Genomic DNA, 12234 nt, shown 5'->3' with positions numbered 1-12234 from the left:
ATGTGAAGCTTTATTTTTATTTATCAGTCATTTGGAAGTTTCAATAAACAAAAATCTGTTCTTTTGAAAAGTTCATATCTTTAGATATCTATACTTGTAGTTATTATAATTCATATTTAAACTCATAAGTTTGTAGAATTCTTTATGAAAATTTTATTTACCTCAATTTTCGCCATGATTTTGTAAGAACACTTTTTTACTGCCTACTTGTTGAAGAAACTGACTTTGTATTTCTTAAAATTACTCTGGACATAAATCTAGTTTCTGTTCTTTAAATACTGTAGAAAGAAAACTTTTTCTACTTGCCTTTTAACTTATGATAAATTTAAAATTGTGCTAAATATTTCTAGATACTGGTTTAGTTTAACTTTGTTTTATTCTAAATTCGAAACATTTTTTTTTTATTTAAACTAAATTTATAGTTAGACTTTTTTTTTCTAAAAAAATTATGTCTTGAAAGCTTTACCTTTTAGCTTACTTTTAGATTTTTCAATTAAATATCAAGTCAAGGTTTATCTTAAGAAACAAATTGTGTGGTAATAAATGTTAGACTTTGAAATAAATTATTTGAAATAACATTTATTAAACTGAAAATAATTAAACAAAAAACCATTAGCTTACATTAGTAGTAGCTCGTACATTTTCAAGTTTGTTGTAATTAGCCTCAATAATTTAAACATAATATACTTTAAGTAATAAAACCTTTTCATTAAATATACTGTTCAAATCTTATAAATTTTATTCGTAAGTAGATTTAACAAATTTTATTCTGTTTGTATTTTATTGACTCAACTATGTAATCAGTTTTTCAAGACAAGTATAAATTTTAAATAATTTATGATGAGCGAATTAAACCAACTGCCTGCTTACAAAGTTCTGCTGAGTCAGCTTGAATGTGGTGAAGGTTGCGAAGATGATAGAAACTACAAAGTGTGGAATATCAAGATTGACTCGAACAATTACCTGCCTGTTACAAATTGTTGGATACAGGGCACTGTTGTCGAAATTGACGAACTCACAATTAAAGTAAAAATTGAGGCTTCTAAATTATTTTTTTATCATAATATAGAAAAATAAATCTTGAGTTGTATAAAACTTTAATTATCGTGGTAAGTTTTGATTTTTTTTGTTGTTGGAAAAAATTTATAAACTTTATTCTTTAAATGGTAATAAAAATTTTAAGTTTAAATTTTAAGATATACCACAAATATACTTTTTTAGGGTGCCTAAAGGTTCGGATTCTACATATTCTAACAATTAGTAGTTATTATGAATTATCTCTATTATAGTTTTTTTACCATAATAACTTTATTTGTTAATTTTAGACGCTTTTTTTTCAAATTTAGAAAAGTTTTCGAAATAGAGCTAAAACTAGTTTTAAAACTTACTGAAATATGGCTCTTTTATAAAAAATGTATGTTTTCTATTCTTTTTAAACAATTATAATCTTATTAAAGACCTTTATGTTATTTTATTGAATTTCAATTTACTTTTTAAGATGTGACCCTTAAATTATTTTTTTGAAAAGAAATTGAATTGCCATGTTACCGACTTTTTTATATAAATTATATGTATTAAATGATTTTTTTAAACAGATAAAAGACGGCTCTTCAAAATTCGCAATAGTAACAAATTACAACAAGCTTCCCATTGACACGTCACAATTGGTGGTCGGAGCTTACGTCATGGTTGCAGGTTATGTAATGAAGTGTGGCTTCAACCAACAAGACGTAGTTGCCAGGTTGAAGGCTTGGAAAATAACTTTTCCTACAGATCACTGTCTACTCAGCAAGGGAAAGTTCTGGGAAAGCGAAGTATTGGATTCTCAAGATATCATTGTCAAGTGCATAAAATGATAGTAAAATGGTTGAGATGTTTAAAAATGTTTTTGATCGTTAAGAATGTTTAGAAAGCTTGTTTGAATTGTTTAAAGAAATTCTTGTTCTGATTTACTGCATGGAAAACTGTGTTTTTTGTTCCGCCGTAATACAACAAAAGTATAGTTCGTTGTATAGATCTAAATTATAAATATACTAACTTACACTATTAACATGCTTTATGTTTAGCATGTATATATTTTTAAATTAAATCTTAGGGTAAAATTTATGTATTAATAGTAGTAGGTACTAGATAAATTGAACATAACTAATACTACATTTCCTATTTTTTCGTTTATTGTCTAACATAATATCTTGCTACCAATTAAAGTTCTAAACTTTTAAAGTATTTATATATTTCACGTATTGATGTTTTTTTTACTTTTGTAAGAATATATAAAAAATATAAATAAAAATATTTTAGGGGTGTGGGGCATCAAAATGTTGGGAACTACTGTCTTAAGGTAAAAATTAATTGTAAATTAATTTAGCTCCGACCACCAATTGTGACGTGTCAATGGGAAGCTTGTTGTAATTTGTTACTATTGCGAATTTTGAAGAGCAGTCTTTTATCTGTTTAAAAAAATCATTTAATACATATAATTTATATAAAAAAGTCGGTAACATGGCAATTCAATTTCTTTTCAAAAAAATAATTTAAGGGTCACATCTTAAAAAGTAAATTGAAATTCAATAAAATAACATAAAGGTCTTTAATAAGATTATAATTGTTTAAAAAGAATAGAAAACATACATTTTTTATAAAAGAGCCATATTTCAGTAAGTTTTAAAACTAGTTTTAGCTCTATTTCGAAAACTTGTATTGTAAATTAATTTGGCTAATAACAATCGTTTGGCAAAAATATACCAGATACGTGTTTAATTTTTAGTTGTAAATGAAATTTTTGTTAAAAATTAACTTGTATAAACTAAAAAATCTTTAATTTTACAGCCATATATTTTATTAATTAAATAAAGTTTTAAATAATTTAAGTTGTAAAAAATATTTTGTTTTAATTACTTTGTATCTGAAATATATACTGTTCGCTTAAAACCTTATTTTTATCAGTTGTCATAAGTTGCACTGTAACGACCATCAGTTAACGCTTTAGAAATGTTCATAAAATAATAATGATGAATCAAATAGTTGTACTAGGTACTTCTGAAAATTTTAAAACTTAATATACTTTTATTTATGCGTTGTGGGTTTTTATCAAAAAATTAAAAATAACTTCACCACTGGTTAATTAGCTTATCTTTTACATTACCTCTTTATTATAAGTGCTTAATGTTATGTTTAATTTATGTTAATATATATCCTTCAATAAACACAAGATTTATCAAAATCAAACTAAAGTTTTTATGAGATTAACAAACTTGCAAATTAACAAATAGAACTAACATTTTATTTAATATTTTGGTTTTTTGTATCCGATTATTTGAAAAAATCTTCGAAAATAATATGCAGTTGTGAAGTTATTTAGAAGTTTTTCTTTATTTATTATACAAGAATCTAACAAACTATACTTTGGTTACCTGTATTGGTTAGGCGAAGCATTTAAGTCATTTGTATGTTTGTTGTATCTGTATGTAAGTTGAACAAATGCTTAACTTCCAGGGTTGTCACAATCAGGAAACACAAAAAAAAGACAAGTAGGGGGTTCTCGAGAAAAGAGTCAGGAAGTTTGATATAAACATGCTCTTAATAAGATAGTTTATAACTTAAAACTGAGTTTTGCTAATGTTTTGTTCTAAAAAAGTTTACTATCGCAATTCATCTTATAATCTAGGTTTAGTTGAATTTTTGAAACAAATTGAAATCTTTCATGTATTTGGTTATGTATTTTTTAATTGGTTTTAATTAAGAACTTGGTTCAGAAAGATCAGGAAATAATTTTCAGCTCGATTTGTGGCAACCCTGAGTTACGATAGGTAGCTAGATATGCTAAATAAGACTAAGTTTAAATAATTCTTAAAAGCTTTTACTTGATTTTTATGTAATCTCTTTAAAAAAATACATTTAGTATGTCCTGTAAGGCACGGTTTAAATTTTCTATTCATGAAAGATAATAAATTTTAGCTTTTTAAATTGTAATTGTAGTTTTCAAAGTTATTTTAAACAGTGTATACAAAACAAAGAAGATTTTTGATGTCACAAAAGATTAAAATAAGTACTAGATGAGGAAAAAATATTTCTGCTAGATACAATTTGTTGTTTAAGTTACAACAGTTGTTGACTAAATTTAAAAAAAGAGCTTAAACTATTATACTGGCAAAACACCAGATATATATTTCTTTTTAAATTTAAGTACTATGTAATTGACTTCTAAATCAAAAAGCTTTTTTTTTTTATAGTTTAGAAATTTCTGGTTTTTAGAGAAATTCTAGTAGTATTTAAATTAAAAAATATTCTAGCTTGTAGTTATTTTTTTGTATAGTATTCAACACACTTTTAAAAAGTCTTTAATGTCAGATAGAATTTGTAATATGTAATTTTTTCAGATATAAAAGTTGATAGTTGAAAAAAGATAACATTATTTTATAAATGTATAATTTAAAATACAAAAATTTTCGTTTATTTTTGCAAATTAAAGCAAGTTTATTATGATGAGATTTTTCAAGACAAGTTTTGTTACTAATTAAATGTCGATAAAATAGTCATGCTAATTTAGTTTAAAGTTGTATAGTTAGAACATAGCTGTAATTTCTGATAAAAATTGAAGTTGAAAATAGTTTAGCATATATTTATGTTATATAAAGAAATTATTAAACATTTCTAGTGTATCATATGTCTGTTAGTATTGCATTTTTGATAAAAGTTAAATTTGTAGATACGTAACTTATATTTGTAAAAAAATAAAGTGTTAGTAAAAAGTTAAAATTTGTATTTTATTTAAGCGCATAGGTTTTAATTGTTACAAACTATGTTTTGTTTTATAATTTTTGACTTAATAAAATTTATTATGGTATAGTTTTTATTTTTAGTAACATTTAGTTCAATTTTAAGTACAATTTTACTTGTGTAAATTTATTTCTAATTAAGTGTTGCATTCAGTTTAGTTTTTTATTTAAATCTTTACTAACATGACTTTTTACCGTTAAATTTCAAGAACTAATTTAAAAATGTAGATAACGTACATAAACACTCAAAAAGATGTTCTTAAAGAATTTTTTTCTTATCCACCTGTATTAGAGATTGACATATATCTATAGCACATAAGGGAATAATATTCCTTATGACCTAAAAGATCAGGATAACTTTGTAAGGTACCAGATTGATCTGAGAGACTTTTTACTTAAAGAACAATGGAATGCTTAATGTTCAGATAGGTTACAATGAGGTTTTTTTATGGATTGTATCGACAATTACTACTACTAAGGAAAGTCACTGCTACATGCTAAATATGTAAGTTCTATTCTAAGGGATTGATCCAGTCTAGGTTGCAGCAAGTACTATTATCTTTAGAGTATCACTAAGACTTCAATTAGTACTTCTTTTTTACAGGTATGTTTAATAAGCTCTAAAATCATTGATTAAAAAATGTGAAATGACTAAAAATGTTAAAACATAAACATAAATATCTTAGTTTTATGTTTGTTTTAAAATTACCGAGAAAACTATTGTAGAAATTAATTTTAAGTATGTTTTTTGCTTACGTGGTCTATCCTGTTACAGCTATATAAATATATTATATATAACCTTAAATATATAAATAGATAAGTTAATAAGATGATTAAAAGTATACACAACTTAAAACCTATAAACTTAGATTATTCATTAAAGAGCATACCAATAAGTAGTAGTAGTAAAGAGTTCAAAATTAAAATGTACGAAAAAGTAGATAAACTGATAACTAAAATGAGATGGAAAGCATTTCATTTAAGGGATGAAAACACAGAAGCTAAGTTTCAGATTATGACGGTTTATTTCCAACAAAAACACGAGCTCCCGAGGAAAAACTCTTAACCAATTTGGAAACGACCTTTACGAGTTAATAAATAATTTAAAATTCCGAAAATACCAAAACTATTTTACCCGAAAACTTAACAAAGACTTAAAGGAAATAAGATCCACCAAAAAAGTTTTTGTTTTTGCAGATAAATCTCACAGCTTATACAATATTAGTCCGGATAAATATAAGAAATTAATTATAAAAAAGTAATAATTATTAGTAAAGTGAATATTACTTTAAAATATCAAAAACCAAACTTCCCAAATAAACTAAGCTGTAGAATAATTAATCCGGCAAAAACTTTTATTGGTAAACCTGCTGGAAATATTATAAGGTCAAAAAGTAATTTAATACAATGGAAAAATACTTATGAGGTATTGAACTGGTTCAATAACTTAAGTAATAAATCGACTTCAAAGTTTATCAAATTTGATATAGTTAGCTTTTATCCAGCCATCTCAGCAACAATTTTGGAAAACTCCTTCAATTTTGCTTATGGCCTAACTGAAATCACGAAAAATGAAAAAGAGCTAATCAGACATTGCTGCAAATCAGTACTGTTCCACGAAGGTGAACCATGGTCGAAAAAGCATAACTAGAACAGCTTTGATTTACTAATGGGAAGCTTCTATGGCGCAGAAGTTTGCGAACTGGTTGACCTATATATTTTAGGTATATTGAAGAAGGAAAAGATCTGTTGAGATGGTAACTTTGGCATACACCGTGACTATGGTTTAGCAGTGGTGGACATTCTACCGGGGCCAGATATGGAGTGAAAAGTCAAACATCTAAGAAAAGTTTTTAAAAACATTGGTTTTGATGTTACCATCGAAGCCAATTTGTTTGTAACAGACTTCTTAGATGTAACTTTAGATCTTCAAAATGAAAGCCATAAGCTGTATAGAAAATCAAATGCGCATACGGTTTATGTGAATAGCAAGTCAAACCATCCAGAGCATGTGTTAAAACACATACCGGTCGCAGTGAATAACCGCCTCTAAAAAATTTCTAGCAGTCAAAAACATTTTTAAGGAAACAACTCAACAATACCAGGAAGCTATAAGAGAAAATGGGTACGATCACGAGTTAGCCTATAGCCACAAAAACGAGAAGGGTAAGAACAAGAAAAGAAGGAGAAGAAATATTTTATGTTTCAATGGTCCATTCTGCAAAAGTGTGGCAACGCGGGTTGGGAAGTGCTTCCTAGAGATTGTGGACAAAAACTTTACTGAAGACCATCCATATTGTAAAGTTTTCAAAAGGAAGATACTAAAAGCGTCCTATTCCTGCATGCCAAACATAAAACAACTTACAATGGCACACAATCGAAAGATGTTAGACACGCAGCACAAAGAGAGGCGAATGTGTGACTGCAAAAATCATGAATGCCCAGTAAATGGAAGTTGCCTAATGGAAAAAATTATATATAAAGCGACAGTCATAACTGAAAACCAGACCAAGTTTTATGTTGGCTCTACTGGACTATCGTTCAAGAATCGCTACACAAAGCACAAGTACAGCTTCAAACACAAAAAACATAGAAATACGACAACTTTATCGCAGTACATTTGGAAACTAAAAAATAACAAAGTTAATTTTAAAATTCAGTGGGAAATATTAACAAGAAGAAAAAATAAATACAGTTTAAAAAACGGATGTAAATTGTGCAATGCGGAAAAAATCGAAATCTTAAAAGTTAAAAAATATGAATCTCTAAACAAAAAAAAACGAATTACAAACTGGCTGTATACATTATCGAAAACAATTTGTCTAAAAACTCTGTTAATAATTTTGTCTAAATCAACTAACTATTCTATTATTACGTAATACTTATTTTTGTATATTTTTATTGCTGTACTTACAATTTTGCTTTTCATTGAATAAAACTTGGCTGAAGACGTGTATTAAACGCAGAAAAAGCTGTGCCAAGCAAAAGTTTATTTTGTGTATTTTAATTCTAAAAGATTTTATAAAAAGTTTTTGTCTATAGTGCTCGACAAACTAAATTGGAGCTAAATATTTATCTAATTATGTAAAAACAATAGTTTAGACAGCTGTTTCGTACATTAAATATAAAACTTCATGTACGAAATAGCTATCTAAACTATTGTTTTTATATAATTAGATAAATATATATGTATATATTTCTTTATATATATACGTTAACAGTTGTATGCAATTTAAAACAAGTCAATAGGTCTAATTTGCTGTTTGAAGCAAAAATTATTCTACCACTTAATGCCATTATTTTTTTTATGATAAGTTATTATGAGCAAAATATAAGTTCTGTTTTGGAATTTTATTTTCTTCTTGATATATTGTTTTAGTAAAAATACAAGTTGCTTATATAAATGATAATTTTTTTCATTTTGTTTTATGAAGAAAAAAAATAAACTAAATTCTTGGTATTACTAAAAGGTTTTTCTATACACCAGGTCATTTGACCGAAATTTATGAGTGATAATTTATATCGTGTTCAATACAAATTTGTTGTGAGAGTTTTTATTTGTTTGGTTTAATTTTTCAACTTTAAAATCTATTTATTTACAATTTAAAATAATTAATTTTAGCGTGTAATTTGTGATTCCAATTACCAAGAGGCCTTTTTATATACCATGTCCTTAGACTATTTTTTTCGAGCATTTCGTTTTTGTTTTCAATAAAATTATTACTATAAAAAAGCAAAGTATAATTACTATAGCATTTATTTATGATAAACTATGCACTGTAAAAGTTACAATCACTTCCATTTTTACAACAGCGTCTCACATACTTTCCCATTACTTTTATTTGTAGTTATTAAGAATATTAAAAAAAAAACACTTTTAGATTTTAGCGAAAAATGTTTTAGTAGTTTCAAAACGTTGTAAAACCTAGAACATTTAACTAGAAGATCGCAAAGAATAACAATCTTGTACAAAAAGTCATAGCTTTTAAATATAACAAAAGTATGTTTTTCAAAGAAATATACGAAATAACTCTGTAATTATTTTTTTACTAATTAATCAATGAAACAAGTTTATTTATGTACTTCCAAAAACACGAAGCTTACTTTTTTCAAAAGACTTTTCAGGTTTTTTTCAACAATAAATAAAGAATTTCTTTAAGTTAAAACAGTCAAGTTAGATCTTTAACAATATAGTAATAATTTCTATTTTTTTGATCTATTTTTCTAAATGGTTTAAAACCTGTTTGTGGAAATGAGAAACTGTCTATGTGAAATTTCCTATAGGTTTTAAAATATAAATTATTGAACATTTTTAAAGATATGTCAGTAGAAACAGTTGCTCCAGCTTGTCTACATTTTGCCATTTTAGCGACTTCAACACCATAATTCACTACTTCTCTACCAATCCCCGAAGCTGAATGCTTAGGATAGACTAAAAGCATTTTCATGCTCATAAATTTTCCATAGTCTTGAGATTTTCCAGTTATTACATTCCCTTCAGCAAACTTTTGTAAGCTTAAATGGTATTTTAATTCATCCGGGGGCTTTATTTTTTGAAGCTGTTTTCCGTAGTCTATTATATCAAATAGTCCAATGCCTACAAATTTGTTAGTTTTATTTTCAATTATTCCGACAGACTGCTTGTTAAATGCAAAAGATTCAACATAAAATTCTGCTGCTCTTTGTGAAGATAATCTATTTAAACGCATAGATTCATGAACGTATGACTCATTAAAAAACCAGCTGATAATTTTAGTAGCTTCTTTTGTATCGGTTTTCTTTAAATGCCGAATAGTATATAAATTAGGATGCTTTAAGTATCCGAATGACTTTCTTAAAAGCTTTTCATATGACATTCTAGTTTTGAACAACTGTTGACAGCTAAAGTATATTATTTAAAAAGGTTGATAAAAGCATTTTATAAATTCAAGAGGCAGAGATTCAATAACTTATATTCTTTAATCTTTAAAAATAGTTGTAAAAACTAATATTTTTAATATGCAAACAAGTATAAATAAACTAAATGTTTGTTTTTAATAAAATAGAATTAGAAGTCATAAAAAATGAAACAAAATAATATTTTTAGAATATTCTTAAAATAAAACGAACTTAAATGTTAAGTAGCTTTTGTTTTAAAGTTTCTTATCAAAATACAAAAAATAAAATTTACAAAAATAAAAAAATTGTAAAGCTTTTTAAGCAACTCTTCGTTGTAAAAAGACAAACAAATTTATTTGTTTATTTTAAGATAGTATATTTTAAGAAATATTTGCTTAAGAGATGCATGTGCTATAAGAACATTAGATGAGTATACTTTTTTTGGGTAGTTATTACTTAATGTTAAAACATATAATTGCGTTATTTAAATGCAAATTATAGAGTAAGCTTCTTTATAAGATCAAAGAAAACTTTGTTTTTTGTATAAACTTTTATATAATAAACAGTTTAACTTAAAATAAGTTTTTGAAATTTACTTTAGAACAATTATACGTTGTCTAACCGATTTTAAAAACCTAACTAAAAAAAAAACAACATACACCACACTAGTAAACACTTATTTTTCATAGCATGTTGCATTTTTGAATTTTAAAACATACATTTAATAATGATCAAATACAGCTAACTACTAGACCAGGGTTTCCCAAAGTGGCCTTCTTGGGGTCCATGAGCAGTAAAGGAGCCACAAGTCGGCCATGAAGTCATAGTTTGAAACTTATACTAGATATTCTGTAGTAGTTGATTTAGAGCAAAAAATAAAAAGGTCCTAGGTGTTTGATATGGTATTTTGTGAGTTATCTTAGTACAAGGGGCCATAGCTTTTTTAATTTCTTTAAATGGGACCATTTGAAAAAAGTTTAGGAAACCCTGTACTAGACTAACTCCCTACTTATAAATAATTATACCTTTTTTTAACGAAATTCAATACAAAAAAATAGTTATAACGAAAAAAGCTTTCTTTCAGGCGAAACTTTGTCAAAAATACTTCTATAATCAACTCTTTAAAAGCTAGAGAAAGTTAGTTTGCTAAAATTTCAAATAAAAGATAGTTTTTCAAAAGCTTTTATTTCTTTTAATATAAATTTTCTATAATGGGAGTATTACTTAAAACCGAATTAAAAAAAAACTGCTTAAACATCTGTTTGTTTTTTATTTTTCCAATTTTTAGTGCATTTAGTTAATTATTATCTTGGTAATAAAAGCACTTATAAGTTTTGTTTGCTGTAGCTCGATTCGTTATACTTCAAGTCATTTTTATTTACTATGAGCATTAAACAAAACTAATACAAACTTTTCAGAACTAAGTTTTACTGAAGTAGCATTTTTATAATCAACTTAAAAAAAAATAAAATCGGTTAATGTAAAATAATTTTCTTAGTTTAAAATAACTTGGATAAGTTTTTGATATATTTAGTAGAATAGACTTTAAGCAAAAGGTTACAGTTTACATAAAAAATGTTTTGTTTACCTTTAAATTAGGCGAGATCTTCAGTTGATATTTCTACAAAAGACAGTTTAAATTAAAACGTACAAACTTTAAATAAAGTCTTTAAATGTTATTAAGTCGTGAATTACTTTTGTTTTAAGCAGATATACTGGAATGATTTAAACAAGGGGTCGGCAACCTTTTATAAGTATCAGACCAGTTTTTCTAGAGTAAGTTGCTCGCAGGCTGCACTGTATAGGAAAAGTTTTCGGAAAGTCGCAGTTATTAAAAGTATTTAGTTACCAACAATAAATTGTTGCTTTATCCCTAAAAAAAGTTTAATAAAACTATGGTTAAAAAACCATTAAAATGACTATCTCAATTCTTTAAACTAAAACACTTTCATTAATTATTGAAAATCGATTCTAATTCAAATATTAAGTAATTTAAATTGTAAATAATAGTACTTAATAAGTTAAGTACCTAATTGTACGCTTTTACTATATTTTTTCTTTATTTTTTTTTAAAGGATGTTGTTAATTTAAAAGTAAACATAGGGCCGCAGTTTGCCGACTCTTGGCTTAAGCAGTCCTAGATATTAAACTAAATTATTTTTAGACAATTATCTTACACAAGTAATCATTTTCAAGTAACATTGTTTTTTAACTTTTGTAGACTTTCAACTAAAAAAAGTTTATGACATTATATATTTATGTCTAATAATTCTTTTAGTAGCATATAATTAAAAGCGAGCTATAAAAATTTTTGTGCAAAATTCTATCATTGTTGTTTTACTGTAAAAGATCGTGACCAATAGTTTTTACTGTTTACAGTTACCAAGAAAATGATTTAAAAAGTAATAATAATAAAATCACTTAATAATGCATGTTTCTCTTGAAGTCACCACTCATAGCATTTTCTTACTAGTTAGTGCTGAAAAATTAAAATTAGTTATATTCGTAATACTAAACTAGGTTAAATTGCACCTTCTAACTAAACTAGGTAAACAAAACGTTTTTCAAGGGGAGATTG

At 25.9% G+C, this 12234-nt stretch overlaps 1 protein-coding gene across 1 annotated transcript; it reads left to right on the top strand.

Annotated features, from left to right (window-relative positions):
- Positions 1 to 812: 812 nt before the first annotated feature.
- LOC145829969 (uncharacterized) lies at positions 813 to 2070 on the top strand. The gene is made up of 2 exons (XM_082937861.1): positions 813 to 1026; positions 1596 to 2070. The coding sequence occupies exons 1-2, from the start codon at positions 838 to 840 to the stop codon at positions 1854 to 1856; spliced, it is 450 nt and encodes a 149-aa protein (XP_082793987.1). The 5' UTR covers positions 813 to 837; the 3' UTR covers positions 1857 to 2070.
- The last annotated feature ends 10164 nt before the right edge of the window (positions 2071 to 12234 follow it).

This window comes from Thalia democratica, chromosome 2 (genome assembly GCF_965202585.1).
Source record: "Thalia democratica chromosome 2, ktThaDemo2.hap1.1, whole genome shotgun sequence".
NCBI lineage: Eukaryota > Metazoa > Chordata > Thaliacea > Salpida > Salpidae > Thalia > Thalia democratica.
This window is presented reverse-complemented; position numbering and strand designations above follow the sequence as displayed.

Bases quoted from the DNA above. Each gene is read 5' to 3' on its own strand.
- LOC145829969 (XM_082937861.1), top strand. From the start codon at position 838: ATGATGAGCGAATTAAACCAACTGCCTGCTTACAAAGTTCTGCTGAGT. The intron at 1,027-1,595 runs GTAAAAATTGAG...TTTTTTAAACAG, and splicing joins TTGACGAACTCACAATTAAA to ATAAAAGACGGCTCTTCAAA.